The following is a 14,461-nucleotide window of genomic DNA, read 5'->3' on the forward strand; positions in this document are numbered from 1 at the left end:
TGTACATCAATTATATCTCAATAAAACTGGGAAAAAAAAGAGAAAAAAGATCATCACTTCTGATACTGATGATATCTCAATAAAGTAAGGATCTTTATTATTTCTCTTCTCCTGCTGGGTTTAGGCTTTATTTGCTGTTTTTTCTCTAGCTTCTCTAGGTGTAGGGTTAGGTTGTGTATTTGAGACCTTTCTTGTTTCCTGAGAAAGGCTTGTATTGCTATATACTTTCCTCTCAGGACTGCCTTTGCTATATCCCAAAGATTTTGAACAGTTGTGTTTTCATTTTCATTGGTTTCCATGAATTTTTTTAATTCTTCTTTAATTTCTTGGTTGACCCATTCATTCTTTAGTAGGATGCTCTTTAGCCTCCATGTATTTGAGTTCTTTCCGACTTTCCTCTTGTGATTGAGTTCTAGTTTCAAAGCATTGTGGTCTGAAAATATGCAGGGAATGATCCCAATCTTTTGGTACTGGTTGAGACCTGATTTGTGACCTAGGATGTGATCTATTCTGGAGAATGTTCCATGGGCACTAGAGAAGAATGTGTATTCTGTTGCTTTGGGATGGAATGTTCTGAATATATCTGTGAAGTCCATTTGGTCCAGTGAGTCTAAATTTAAAGTCTTTATTTCCTTGTTGATCTTTGGTTTAGATGATCTGTCCATTTTAGTGAGGGGATGTTAAAGTCCCGCACTATTATTTTATTGTTGTCAATGTGTTTCTTCACTTTTGTTATTAATTGCCTTATATAATTGGCTGCTCCCATGTTAGGGGCATAGATATTTACAATTGTTAGATCTTCTTGTTGGATAGACCCTTTAAGTAGGATATAGTGTCCTTCCTCATCTCTTATTACAGTCTTTGTTTTAAAATCTAGTTTGTCTGATATAAGGATTGCCACCCCAGCTTTCTTTTGGTGTCCATTAGCATGGTAAATGGTTTTCCACCCCCTCACTTTCACTCTGGGGGTGTCTTTGGGTCTAAAATGAGTCTCTTGCACACAGCATATCGATGGGTCTTGTTTTTTAATCCAATCTGATAGCCTGTGTCTTTTGATTGGGGCATTGAGCCCATTTATATTCAGGGTAACTATTGAAAGGTATGAATTTAGTGCCATTGTATTGCCTGTAAGGTGACTGTGACTGTATATTGTCTGTGTTCCTTTCTGATCTATGCTGCTTTTAGGCTCTCTCTTTGCTTAGAAGACCCCTTTCAATATTTCTTGTAGGGCTGGTTTCGTGTTTGCAAATTCCTTTAGTTTTTGTTTGTCCTGGAAGCTTTTGATCTCTCCTTCAATTTTCAATGACAGCCTAGCTGGATATAGTATTCTTGGCTGCATATTTTTCTCGTTTAGTGCTCTGAAGATATCATGCCAGTCCTTTCTGGCCTGCCAGGTCTCTGTGGATAGGTCTGTTGCCAATCTAATGTTTCTACTATTGTAGGTTACACATCTCTTCTCCCAAGCTGCTTTCAGGATTCTCTTTGTCTCTGAGACTCGTAAGTTTTACTATTAGATGTCGGGGTGTTGACCTATTTTTATTGATTTTGAGAGGGGTTCTCTGTGCCTCCTGGATTTTGATGCCTGTTTCCTTCCTCATATTAGGGAAGATCTCTGCTATAATTTGCTCCAATATACCTTCTGCCCCTCTCTCTCTTTCTTCTTCTTCTGGGATCCCAATTATTCTACTGTTGTTTTGTCTTATCGTATCGCTTATCTCTCGAATTCTGCCCTCGTGATCCTGTAGTTGTTTATTTCTCTTTTTCTCAGCCTCTCTATTTTCCATCATTTGGTCTTCTATATCGCTGATTCTCTCTTCTGCCTCATTTATCGTAGCCGTTAGTGCCCCCATTTTTTATTGCACCTCATCAATAGCCTTTTTGATTTCGACTTGGTTAGATTTTAATTCTTTTATTTCTCCAGAAAGGGTGTCTCTAATAACTTCCACGCTTTTTTTCAAGCCCAGCTAGTATCTTTAAAGTCATGATTCTGAACTCTAGGTCCGACATCGTACTAATGTCCGTATTGAGTAGGTCCCTGGCAGACGGTACTACCTCTTGTTCTTTTTGCTGAGGTGATTTTTTTCATCTTGTCATTTTGTCCAGAGGAGAATAGAGAACAAAATGCTAACAGGTTAACAACGTCCCCAGCAAATATAGTCTATACAAATCAGAAAAGACTTGAAACCAGGGGAAAAGAAAGGGAAAGAAAGAAAAAAGAAAGAGGAAAAAAAAAAGAAAAAAGAAAAAGATAAAAACAGAACAAAACAAAAAAAAACAGAATATGATCCAATATGATCAGACTAGTGTATAGATCAGTGCCACACACTAGATTTTGGGCGTATTTTGGTCTGTTAGAAGAAAGTGCTCCTAATATTTTAAAGGAAGAAAGACTTATATATGTCCAAAATAAGGGTTGATACAATGAAGGCATGGAAGATGACTGTAAAGATGAAAATTATAAAGATTTTATAAAAGGAATTGATAAGATAAGAAGTTGTTTGAAAGGAGAAAGATTAAAAAACAAAGAAGAAAAAGAAAAAAGAAAAGGGAGAGAATGTGATCAAGCAGGAGACTAGAACAAAGCCATACACCAGTGATTTAGGGTATATTTTGATCTGTTAGAAGAAACTGTATCTCAAAATTTTAGAGAACAACTTATATATATATATATGCCAAAACTAAGGGTAACTACTATGAAGGGATAAAATATGACTCTAAAAAATGAAAAATAAAACAATTTTTTTTAAAAAAGGGATTGATAAGATGTTGGTTGAAAAAGGGAAAAAGAAAAATTCAAAAAAAGAAAAAAAAACAGTTAAAAAAATCAACTTTGAAAAACTAATGAATCATGGTAAAAAAAGCCATGAATTCTATGTGCAGTATTCCCCTAGCGCTGGAGTTCTCCCATTCTCCTTGATCGGTAAACTTGGTCTTGGTTTGCTGGCTGTTGGTGCTGATCTTCTGGGGGAGGGGCCTGTTGCCGTGGTTCCCAAATGTCTTTGCCGGAGGCGGAGTTGCCCCGCCCTTGTCAGTCCGGGCTAAGCAAGCTGCTGCGGTTTGCTCTCAGGAGCTTTTGTTCCCTGCAAGCTCTCCGTACAGCTTTGGAGGACCAGGGCGATAATGGCGGCCTCCCAATCTCTGTCCCAGAGGAGCTGAGAACTCGGGCCCCGCTCCTCAGTGCGCCCCCAGAGAAAAGCAGTCAATCACTCCCGTCTCCCCGGTCTCTGGCCGCACTCCGCGCTCACCCGGCCTGTGACCGAGCGTTTCTATCTCTGGCGCCCGACTCGGTGTGGAGTCTCCAAACCCAGCAGATCCCTGTGGTGCGCTCCCACGCCGCTCCTCCCCGGGGAGGAAGGGGAGTCTCCCCGGCTCTGCCGCTTGTTGGGTTCCTGCTGGAGGACCAGTGGCCCGACTTGGCCACGGATCACAGTTTATGGCAACCCTGAGCTGAGAACCTGCGCCTCGGCTCCGTCTCTGCAGCCGGCTTCCCCGCTCCGATACCTGGGAGCTCTGCCGCACTCAGGCACCCCCGGTCTTCTGTGACCCCAAGGGTCCTGAGTCCACACTGTCCCGCGAGGGTTCCACCTCCTGCTTAGCCACTGGAGCGACGTCCCTCAGCGGAGCTGACTTCTAAAAGTTCCGATTTTGTGCTCCGCGGCTCTAGCACTTGCCAGAAGCGGCCGACGGAGGCCCCCTCCCCCACCATCTCTCCTCCCGAATATCGCCTCGGATTCACTTCTCCGCAGGTCCTACCTTCCAGTAAGTGGTCACTTCTCTGTTCAGAGTGTTGTTGCTATTCTTCTCTTCGATCCCCTGTTGAGTTCGTAGGTGTTCAGAATGGTTTGATCCCTATTCAGCTGAATTCCTGAGACCAGACGAAACCCAGGTCTCCTACTCCTCCGCCATCTTGCTCCGCCCCCCTCAACCTTTCTGTGCCTCACATTTCCCACCTGTAAAGGGGCAAGGTGACAGCTTTCATCTCAGGGGTGTGAGGATGATTAAATGAAATAATCCAGGGGGACCTGGGTGGCTCAGTCATTAACCGTCTGCCTTCGGCTCAGGTCATGATCCCAGGGTCCTGGGATCCAGCCCCACCTCCGGCTCCCTGCTCCGCGGGAAGCCTCCTTCTCCCTCTCCCACTCCCCCTGCTTGTGTTCCCTCTCTCGCTGTGTCTCTCTCTGTCAAATAAATAAAATCTTTAAAAAAATAAAAAATAAATGAAATAATCCATATATAAATCATTTAGAAGAATGCCTAAGACATTGTAATGTCCAATAAATGTAAGATAATCAGAAGATCAGGAAAAATAAAGATCCAAGGAATTATCTTAAAATGTGCTATAGGAGGTTTGTTCCCCTATACAGCTAATGACTTGTGCTGATCCATTGAAACCCTCCTATCATTCAGGCCATTTTACAGTTAAGTAAACCAGACTTGCATCCAGTCAGTCATAAAATTAACTTAGGGAGACAGTTCACCTTGAAAGGGCAGGGCCCAGATGCCAACAAAGAAACAGCGATTTCCAGTGCAGTTTCTTATTTATATATCTGAGGGGCAGGCCCATTCCCTAGACTGCTAGGCACAAGAAATAGTGAATGCATATGACAATTTCCTAAGCCACACAAACATGAACTACACCGAAGTATTTTTCTCACTTGGGTCATTTCAATGTGTCACTTTGGTATGTAGTGTGATCCCATGCATCATAATCCCCTGGAGTAGTTAACTCTTCCAGTCTACATGTCAAGGGAAATCTCAGTATTCTCATCTGTACAATGAATGTTCTGGGTAAAATAATCCAGTGTTCATGGTGTGGGGGTCAAGTTTATTTCCCTTCCCCTAAATTGTGGCTCCTCTCCTCCTCAGGTGAATCACCCCCCTTCCAGCCAGCTATCGCTCACCGTGTGCTCACCACCACCCTCAAGGTCTGTGTGTGGGGAAAGCACAGAGCCCAGCACACAGGAATCAGGCAATAAAGGATGACTGTGATTAGAGCCAAGTCAGGGCACCATCTTTTTAAATGAACCACACTATGACCATGTCATCTGGTTACTGGATATCAACTGGAATGCCAGGAGGCTAGCGGAATGTGGGAAGGCCAAATGGGAACTTGGCTGGGAAGATGCCCACCGCCTTTTCTGAAGTTGGATTGGCAAGTTACCACTCAAGTGAGAAGCTGAGTGAGTAAGGGGCTGGGAAGAAGAGGATCTACTGGTTGCTGGTCCTCAGGACCTGTCGGGAAACCTCATCTCCTACCGCAGCCCGAGTCTCATCCTCTGAGTCCATCTCAAAATTTCAGTTATGGATGAAATGCCTGGCACACTGGCATGACCATCATTTCCTGGAACACTCTGGAAGCTTCTACCTCAAGTGCCAGTGGAGTCAGTTTTCTGCCTCAGGCCAGGGCTTCCTCAGATGTGGGCATGGATACAACTAAAGTATCTCAATCTGCTTTCAGAAGGAGCCCAATGCCCCCAACGGGGGCGGGGGGGTGCAATTTTCAACCAGTGGGGAATGGGAGTCAATGAACAATGTCCCAGTCTCCCCTCCTTTGACTAGACAACTCTGAAATAGTTTCAGTGTGGATCCTCAGAGAAATTCCAGTAGCACTGGAACTCAGATGCCCACAGGGTGACCAGCTGTCTCCCTCCCTCTACTGGCTTTTCTTCCTTCCTGGTCTTACTCTCCTGCTCCCTCACTCCAGCTTCCTGAGACCACCTCCCAAACCAGTGGAACCCAAGCTATGTCTCATTCTCTGATTTGGGGAATCCACACTGACACCCCCGACCACACCAAAGTTTTTTTCAGAGTCTTATAGCATCCTGTACAGAATCACAGCCTTGCTATACTGCCCTGTGGCTGCAGAGCCCCAAGGTCTTCCAAGGCCAAGATCAAGTGGAACCCTGAAACCCCAGGTGTCCTGGCACATAGATGGCACTCAGTAACTATTAGTTGAGTGGATACCAGCAATATATCTGCTGCCTGTGCATTGGAGGGCCAGGAGGCAACCGTTGGTCTTTTTAACAACTCAGGGAATTCCTTTTCTGTTTTAGAAGAGCTTATAAAATGAAATTAAGACAGAGACGTCAGCAGCAGGGGAGAAAACATCTTAAGAAGGTCCATCTTTGGGCGCCTGGGTGGCTCAGTTGGTTAAGCGTCCGCCTTTGGCTCAGGTCATGATCCCAGAGCCCTGGGATCAAGTCCTGCATCAGGCTCCCTGCTCAGTGGGGAGTCTGCTTCTCCCTGTCCATCTGCCCCTCCCCCTCCCCCTGCTTGTGTGTGCACTCTCTCTCTCTCTCTCAAATAAATAAATAAAATCTTAAAAAAAAAAGGAGGTCCATTTTCTATTATGTCCACCCATGTCTGGCCCAACAAAACACACCCCAGGTTTCTCCACCTTTTTGCTTGCCTCCTCGGAAAGAACCCAGCTTCATTCACCTCTGACTGTCCATCACCATAAACCACCTGCAGCCTCTCCTTCTCCTCCCTCCTCATCTCCTCTTACTCTTTTGATTTTTATGCTCTGTACTTCCATCAAGGAATCACAACAAAGGACTAGATCAAAGAAATTAAAACAAGTAAAGCTGATTGTGCTGCTGCTGTTCCTTTAAATCTCTTTCTCCCCCAGGCCTTGAAGCCGGAGGTGGCAAACTGCCTCCTGTGGATCAAGGGTTGTTCACAGTTGTGTTTCTGGGAAGTCCCTACAACGTTCTAAGGTCGCCAATATTTAAAATTCAGTATAGGAAACATAAAAATCCACATTTCAAGGTATTCTTGAAAAATTAAAGATCTGATGACATGAGAGCACAATGAACTAGGATGGGGTTAGCTGCTACCTAGAGATGGGACCCACAGCCCCCTATGTACTGCAATCCCCAGCACTCGCTTTTGCCTCTGATGCAGAGGCCCCTGTCCATTTCATATTGCCATTTCTGATTGTGATACACAGTTTACTGTGGTCTCTCTTGTTACCTGCCTGGCCCTAAGGGTGGGTATATTTGAGCTTGCTACTCCATATTTAAACACTTAGAAAAAAACAAGTCCCAACTGCTGTGTCTGTTTCTTGTGAATTTAAGTGCCTCTGGCAAAAGGTTAGGGCTTCCTACTCTAATGCTATCATGCCTTATGCCATTATTTGGAATCCCATCTTGATGATGATGATGGTGATGATGATGATGATGATGTAATGATACTTGGGTAATGGATGGTAATCACTTATGGCACATATGCCTGCCTAATCCTACAGATGCCATTTTGTTTTTTAAATAACAACAGAAGAGATAAATAAATGCATTAAAAACAGAAAGAAGAGATCACCAGGAGGCACATCTCAGGTATGCTTGCATTGCCCTTGCTCCCTTAAAGGGAAGAGTAGAGTGGACTGGTAGGCAAAAGAAAAGAAATCCTTCCCATCCACACCCTAGATTCCAATTCTCACAAGAATGCAAACTTCTTCATCTTACCACTGAAGCTGTAAAGTCAAGCTCAAAAACCATTTTCACCTTAACCCTGAGCAAGGGGAGAACTCTGAGTGCACCCCATGAATCAGCAGGCCTTGGCACACAAAAGGGACACTGACAGTTTGCATCAAGTTTATAGATCCATAAACCCACAGTAAATACCAGACTCCTACAAAGTTAGAAGTTAGTAAAAAAAAAATGCAAAGGCAATAGGAAGAATAATTCCCATAACCTCTCAGAGCTCAAAGACAGAACTTAAATGGCTATGAAACATATCACTTACTGAATGACCACCATTCTTCCAACATTTAATCAGTCACTAAACAAATATCTGTGGGCAAGAAACTAGGAATGAAATGATCATCAAGACAGACACAGGCACTGCTTTTGTGAAGCTTAGAGTCTAGCAGGAGTCATTAAACACATAATTACAATTATTTTGTTAATTACAAGTGTAAGGAGGGTATGAAAGAGACGTCAAGATATGGGAACATGTACCAGGAGATCTAACCTAGGAACGGGGACACCCCTGAAGAAATAGCATTTAAGTTAAGGCCTAAAGGTTGAGTAGGAGTTGCCCAGGCAGACAGCCTGTCCATCATTATTGAGGACATCCTACATGTCCTGCTACCGTATCAGGCATTGGCGTTAGAGAGAGATGAATTATCCCTTTCCTCGAAGAACTCACAGTCTATTGGGGGTAAATAGGCTTCTATCTTATCTGCTGCAATGAAATGACGGGGTCTCTTCATCACCAGGTATCAAATTAAACAGTCATTTAAAAAATGTTCTGACACTCAGAAAAATTCAACCAAAAATCTTCCTAATTGCAACATGTTCTAAGTGCAGAGAATTTCTCAAATAATTAAAAAAAGGGGGGGCGCCTGGGTGGCTCAGTCGTTAAGCGTCTGCCTTCAGCTCAGGTCATGATCCCAGGGTCCTGGGATCGAACCCCGCATTGGGCTCTCTGCTCGGTGGGAAGCCTGCTTCTCCCTCTCTCACTCCCCCTGCTTGTGTTCCCTTTCTCACTGTGTGTCTCTCTGTCAAATAAATAAAATCTTAAAAAAAAAAACAGACGACATTGAGAAACTGTCGAATCCCGTGGAGCACCTGGGGCTTCCCCAAGATAACAAGACATGTCGTGTGGGGATCTGTAAGCCATAGGAGGAAACTTGCCGCAGGTGCAGGGCGACACAACATGCCAAAGAAAGGTTAAATGAGGGACTGAATAAAGGGGAGTGGAGCTGGATGTTAAACTTTGGAGAACTGTAAAACACTGTTTTGTGGTTAATAATGTTAACAATAATAATACAGTTAATTGTATCTGTATTAACTGATACAGATACAATAACTAATTGTATCTGTGTCTGTACATACAGAACATTGTTAAAGATAACCAAGCACACTGGCAAAGTTCTATGTGGACTTAACACATTCAATTCTGTGGGTAAGTACTATCATCATCCCCATTTTATGGATGAGAAACTAGGGATTAGAGAAGACAAGAAATGTCTGGGGGGGTGATTGGGACAAGTGGCTGGACTCACTAAACAAGGGACTTGGGCTTGAGTGGCCATGAAAGGATAAAAGATGAGGTGCTAGGCCTGTGGGAAGTGGGTAACTGATACTGAGACTCCTCCACATAAAGTTAGGGACTTAACAGGGTTACACCCTCAGTGAAAAGAGATGATAGTTAGAAGTCCACCCACCGGGACAGGAAGACCACAAAGAAATCTAACAACATCTCCTGGGCTTTGAGTGAGGAAAAAAAGCTTTGGCTGTCTGGTGAATTTATATTCATGGCTCTTCTGTCACAAGAGTTTGGGGTTCTAATATACATGAACTAAGTTGTCCAAGAAACCCCAAGGTGAGAGTTTAATATAAAAAATTATCCTAAGCAAGTGGTATCTCCTAGGGCACCTGGTAGAAACAAATGAAAGGGTGTACCCTTAACCTGAACCATTCCCAAGTCCTAGAAATAAAGCCTTTCTGAAAATTAGTCTACAACCCAAAATTACAACACAAAAGGAAAAAGATCCAGCATGAATCAAAGTCAGCAGTCATAGTACACATAGTACACAAAGTACACATAGTACACAAAGACTGCCAAGGCCTTCAACTAATAGAATAAAGACTACAAAATAAATGTTTAAATTAATTAAAGACATAAGGGAAGAAATAAAAACATAAGAAAAAATCAAGACACTAGCAACAAAAACCAGTCATATGGGGGAAAAAAACTCTAGAAAATAAAAATAAAATCATTGAAAAGGAAATCTTGTTCAATTGACTATTAGCAGATAAACACACCTTGACGATTAGTGAGTAAGAAGACAAAGCTGCAAAAATGTAACATAAGAGATAAAGAGAAGAAACTATCAAAGAGCCAGTAGATAAAGAAGAATGAATGAGAAAATCCAACCTATATCTGGTAAGAGTTCCAGAAAGAGTGAATAAAGAAGATAAAGAAGACACTATTTTTTAAAAAGATTATTTATTTATTTTAGAGAGAGAAAGATCATGCATGTGTGTAGTGGAGAGGGGCAGAGGGAGAAGGAGAGAGAAACTCAAGCAGACTCCAAGTTACATGGGCCTTGATCTCACGACTATGAGATCATGACCTGAGCCAAAATCAAGAGTCAGACACTTAACCAATGACACCACTTAGGTGCCCTGATAAAGGCGACAAAGACAAATTCAGATTCTGATTCAGGAAACAGCAAATCCCAAGCACAGTCAGCAAAACTAAGTTCATACCAAATGCATTGTGCTGAAACTCCAGGACACCAAAGACAACTGGAAGCTCTAGCAACCAAGCAGAAGCAAAGGCAGGATGCCTGAGGAAGAGCAAGAATCAGGAGACTAAGAGCAGACTTCTTAATGGCATCACTAGAAGCTAACACAAAGTCCTGCCAGCTTGAAAGTACAAACAGAAAATAGAATTTCAACTTAATCTCTCACGAGTATGGCCAAAATAAAAATATTTTCAGATAAGCAAAGGAGAGTACAGCCTCTGAAAAATTTATCACTGAAATAACTATGAAAAGATGCACTTTCAAAAGGTGATGGAACCTAAATATAAGGAATTGGGAATATGAAGAAATAGAAAACGAAAGAACTGGGGGTGCCTGTCTGGCTCAGTCGATGGAGCATGTGACTCTTGACCTCAGGGACATGAGCTCAAGCCCCACGTTGGGTGTAGAGCTTACTTTAAAAAATTAAAAAACAGGGACACCTGGGTGGCTCAGTCAGTTAAGCGTCTGCCTTTGGCTCAGGTCATGATCCTGGGGGTCCTGAGATCAAGTCCCGCAAAGGGAGCCTGCTTCTCCCTCTCCCTGCCCCCAACTCGTGCTCTCTCTCGCTATCTCTCTCTCTCAAATAAATAAATAAAATCTTTTTTAAAAAAAAATAAAAAACAAAGAAAACAAAAGAACTGGTAAACATCTTGGTAAATCTGAATAAACGTTCATTGACTCTATAAAAACCTGACTAATGCTGGCAGGACCATAGCGGGTATTTGGAGTTAAAGCATCCAGGTCCTTGTGTCGTTAAGAATAAGCGTATGGATCAACTATAGATTGGTTTAGACTTGATGTCCCCTATGTGTGTTCAATATTTGAGGAAATCCTTAAGACACAGAGTGAGAATTACATTGAGTGGTGGGAGTTATTCAGAAAATAACTAGATAAACCAGGAAAAGGAAAATAGGAGTCATTGGGAGAGAGAAGTAACTGATAGAGGGCAAAAAGAGAAAATAAAGAAAACTCAATCCAGAAAGCAGGAACAGACCTTTTTCGAACATTAAAATAATCAAGGTAAATAAAAGAAAATAAGTAGATAGAAGTAAACCTAAAATTATTAATAAATACAAGTAGACTAGACATACCAATCAAAAGACAAATACATCAGATTGGATTTTTTTTTTTAATTACAAGATACTCACCTAAAATATAAAGACACCAAAAGTTTAAAAGAGATGAGTTTTGTGCATAGAAAACTCATGCACAAAAATCCCAGGCAGAGTTACATTAATATCAGACAATTTTGTAAGTAAAAACATTAAGGATTGAAGAAAGTTCTCACATAATATTAAGGGCACAATTCACCAGGAAGAAATAACAATTGCAACCTTTTACTCACCTTAGGAACATAATCTAAAATGTACTTAAAGCAAAAAAAGTGACAGAACTATAAGGAGAAATAGATAAATCTCTAAACATTTTCTCAGTGATTATGCAGACAAAAAAATTAAGAAATATACAGATCTGGACAACATAATTAGCAAGGTTGATCTGATGAACATCATAGAGACGCCTGAAGCTTGAGAGTACACAACACTTTCAAGCACTCAGGCATCAGTTACAAAAACTGACCACCTTCATTGGTCCCAAAGCAAGTTTCAACAAATTCCAAAGAATCAGTAGAATACAGACCACTATGCAAAAAAATGAGAGATCAGTAACTAAAAGGTAACTTAAATGCATATATATTTGGGAATTTAAAGTTGTACTTTTAATTACCATAAGAGGAATAGCAGATATTTTTTAAGACTTACTCTCAAAGGAGAAATAATTCTGAAAACAGAAAATATTTAGAACTAAATGAAAATAAAAATACCATATTTCAAACCCTGTGGGGAGGAACTCAAGAAATCATTTAAAGGATGTTTTATAGCTGTAAACACTTCTCATAGAAAAGTAGGTTTAACATTAATGAGCTGAGCACCAGTCTTAAGACGGTAGAAAAAGAGGGGCGCCTGGGTGGCTCAGTCGTTAAACATCTGCCTTCGGCTCAGGTCATGATCCCAGGGTCCTGGGATCGAGCCCCACGTCGGGCTCCCTGCTCCGCGGGAAGCCTGCTTCTCCCTCTCCCACTCCCCCTGCTTGTGTTCCCTCTCTCGCTGTCTCTGTCAAATAAATAAATAAATAAATAAATAAATAAATAAAATCTTTAAAAAAAAAAAAAGAACAGTGTGAATCTCTGCTTTAAAGAAAAAAAAGAAGGTAGAAAAAGAGCAGAATAAATCCAAAGCCTATAGAAGGAAAGAAGTAATAAAATTAGAGCAGTCAATTAAGCACAAAACAAACTTACAACAAAATCTCCTTTTAAAGAAAACAACTCGATAGTAACCGGAAAGGCAAGGTAACGCACTGGTAGAAAGTGTGAGCTCTGGAGGTGATGGTCTGGTTTGAGGCCTCTCTCTGCCACTTCCCAGTTGCGTGGCCTTGGGACGTGACTTGTGCCTGCATAGGTGGAGTCAGAGCCTAAATCCTAGACTACCCGCCAGACCCCAGTGCCCATGCACTGATTGTGAAGGTTATCCCCACAACAGGACTTCCAAGTTGTATACTCTGATGGGAGTAGCTTCCTCCCATAAAGAAACTGGGTATTACTGCCCCCATTGAACAGATGGAGAAACTGAGGTTTGGAGAATTTATGTAAGTCTCCCTCAAGTCATGTAATATAAGGCATTGGAGCTGATTCAAGACCAGATCTTTCTGACTCCGGAGTCTGCCCTCCTAACCACCATGCTCATCTATAAGAGAAGAGGACTATCCCCATGGGCCATTCAGCAGAGCCCTGCTCTGGAAAGCTATTTCCTATATATACCCAACCTCAGCGGCAATGTCTTTTGAAGGCAAAATGTAAAAGAGAAGGGGTAAAGGCATAGAAGCCCCTTGCTCAGGTATAGAAGTTCCTGCTCTAGTGTAACCCAGCAGCTAAGCTCATGGGCTTTGGAGTTAGAAATAACAGGAATGGTTGTTAATATTTATTAAATGCTACGTGCCAAGCATAACACGAAGCTTTTTTCATCTTCACAATCTCCCTTCCCACAGGTTCTGTTATTGTCCCCTAACACAGATTAAGAACCGCAGGTGCAGAGAAGTTAACCCCACGCAGCTGTAAATTGGCAGAGGCAGGATTCCAACTCTGTCCCCCTAACCCCGGAGCTTACATGTTTATCCACACTGCAGTCCTGGAGCCCAACTTCCTCATCCACTGACTGGGGGTGACAATAGCCACCCCACCCCCTGAGCTGTGAAGAGGAACTGAGACAAGTAAGGAAAGCCAGCCGCAAGTACCTGGCATGATGGTAGGAACGGTGGTGACAGCCCATACTTGCAAAGACACAGGCCTAGAAGGAGGTCACCAGTCCCGATTGCTCCAGAAAAACTAAATGCATAAAATCCACAGAAAGAAGTCTTGCTTCCAGTTCATCTCACAAATCTTCAAGAGGACAGATCATCTGTGCTCTGTGAAAGCTTATTTTCAAAATCAAAATCATAGCATTTCCCATTATAAAAAGACATAACGAAAAGTATTTAAAAGAATCTGACAAATAAAACTGTAGAGAAGTGGGGGATGAAGGCTCACATCACCCAATACAGTAAGCCTAGCCTTCAACTTAATTTTCCAGAATTCTTGAAATATCAGTGATGGCAGCATAAAAGACCAATTAATCATGTTGTTTGTTCTCTGTGTGTGAGTCACTGTCGCCATCTACAGTTAAAGATGGAGCCTGCAGTGCTGCCAAATAGCTAATTCTAAAGGCAGTCCTAGAGATGGTGACTCAGCTCAGTGAGTCCAGAAAAGGAAAATGCTACCTGCAAGAGCAGCTCTTTCTCAACCACCTCTTCCGTCTTGCTGATGAGACGTTTCTGCAGGGTGTGAATCTTCTGTATCAGCTCAAAGGTACTGGGGTCACTGGCCTGTTGGAACAAAATAAAGCAGCTGAGATATCATCATTTCCAAGCCCCAAAGTCTCTGTGTAAAATAATTATTGTTGTATTAAGATGTATTGTAAACCTGCAGACCCCATACAGAGAGAATTAAAGCCAAAAAAAAAAAAAAGCATAATAGATTGCAATGGCCATCAAACAAGACTGAAGTTTGGCTACTGTCTTATCTGTTGGCTCTAGTTAGCCAATAAGTGGAAAACGAGTGTGTTTATTCCACCGGGGGGAACAAGGATAATACTAATAATAACAATAATGATCGCT

At 42.1% G+C, this 14,461-nt stretch overlaps 1 protein-coding gene across 3 annotated transcripts in view; it reads right to left on the reverse strand.

Moving 5' to 3' along the window:
• CFAP58 (cilia and flagella associated protein 58) overlaps positions 1 to 14,461 on the reverse strand; it is a 110,631-nt gene that overhangs the window by 47,958 nt on the left and 48,212 nt on the right. For all 3 annotated transcript variants that reach the window (XR_012381669.1, XM_073904230.1, XM_073904231.1), the window contains exon 15: positions 14,066 to 14,170. Coding sequence is in view for 2 of the 3 variants with exons in the window: in XM_073904230.1 (XP_073760331.1) it covers positions 14,066 to 14,170 (105 nt within the window). In the remaining variant the exon portion in view is untranslated. The remainder of the gene's footprint in view (positions 1 to 14,065; positions 14,171 to 14,461) is intronic.

This window comes from Callorhinus ursinus, unplaced genomic scaffold, assembly GCF_003265705.2.
Source record: "Callorhinus ursinus isolate GAN/ISIS: 27379988/994484 unplaced genomic scaffold, GSC_fseal_2.0 scaffold20, whole genome shotgun sequence".
In the NCBI taxonomy this organism is placed as follows: domain Eukaryota; kingdom Metazoa; phylum Chordata; class Mammalia; order Carnivora; family Otariidae; genus Callorhinus; species Callorhinus ursinus.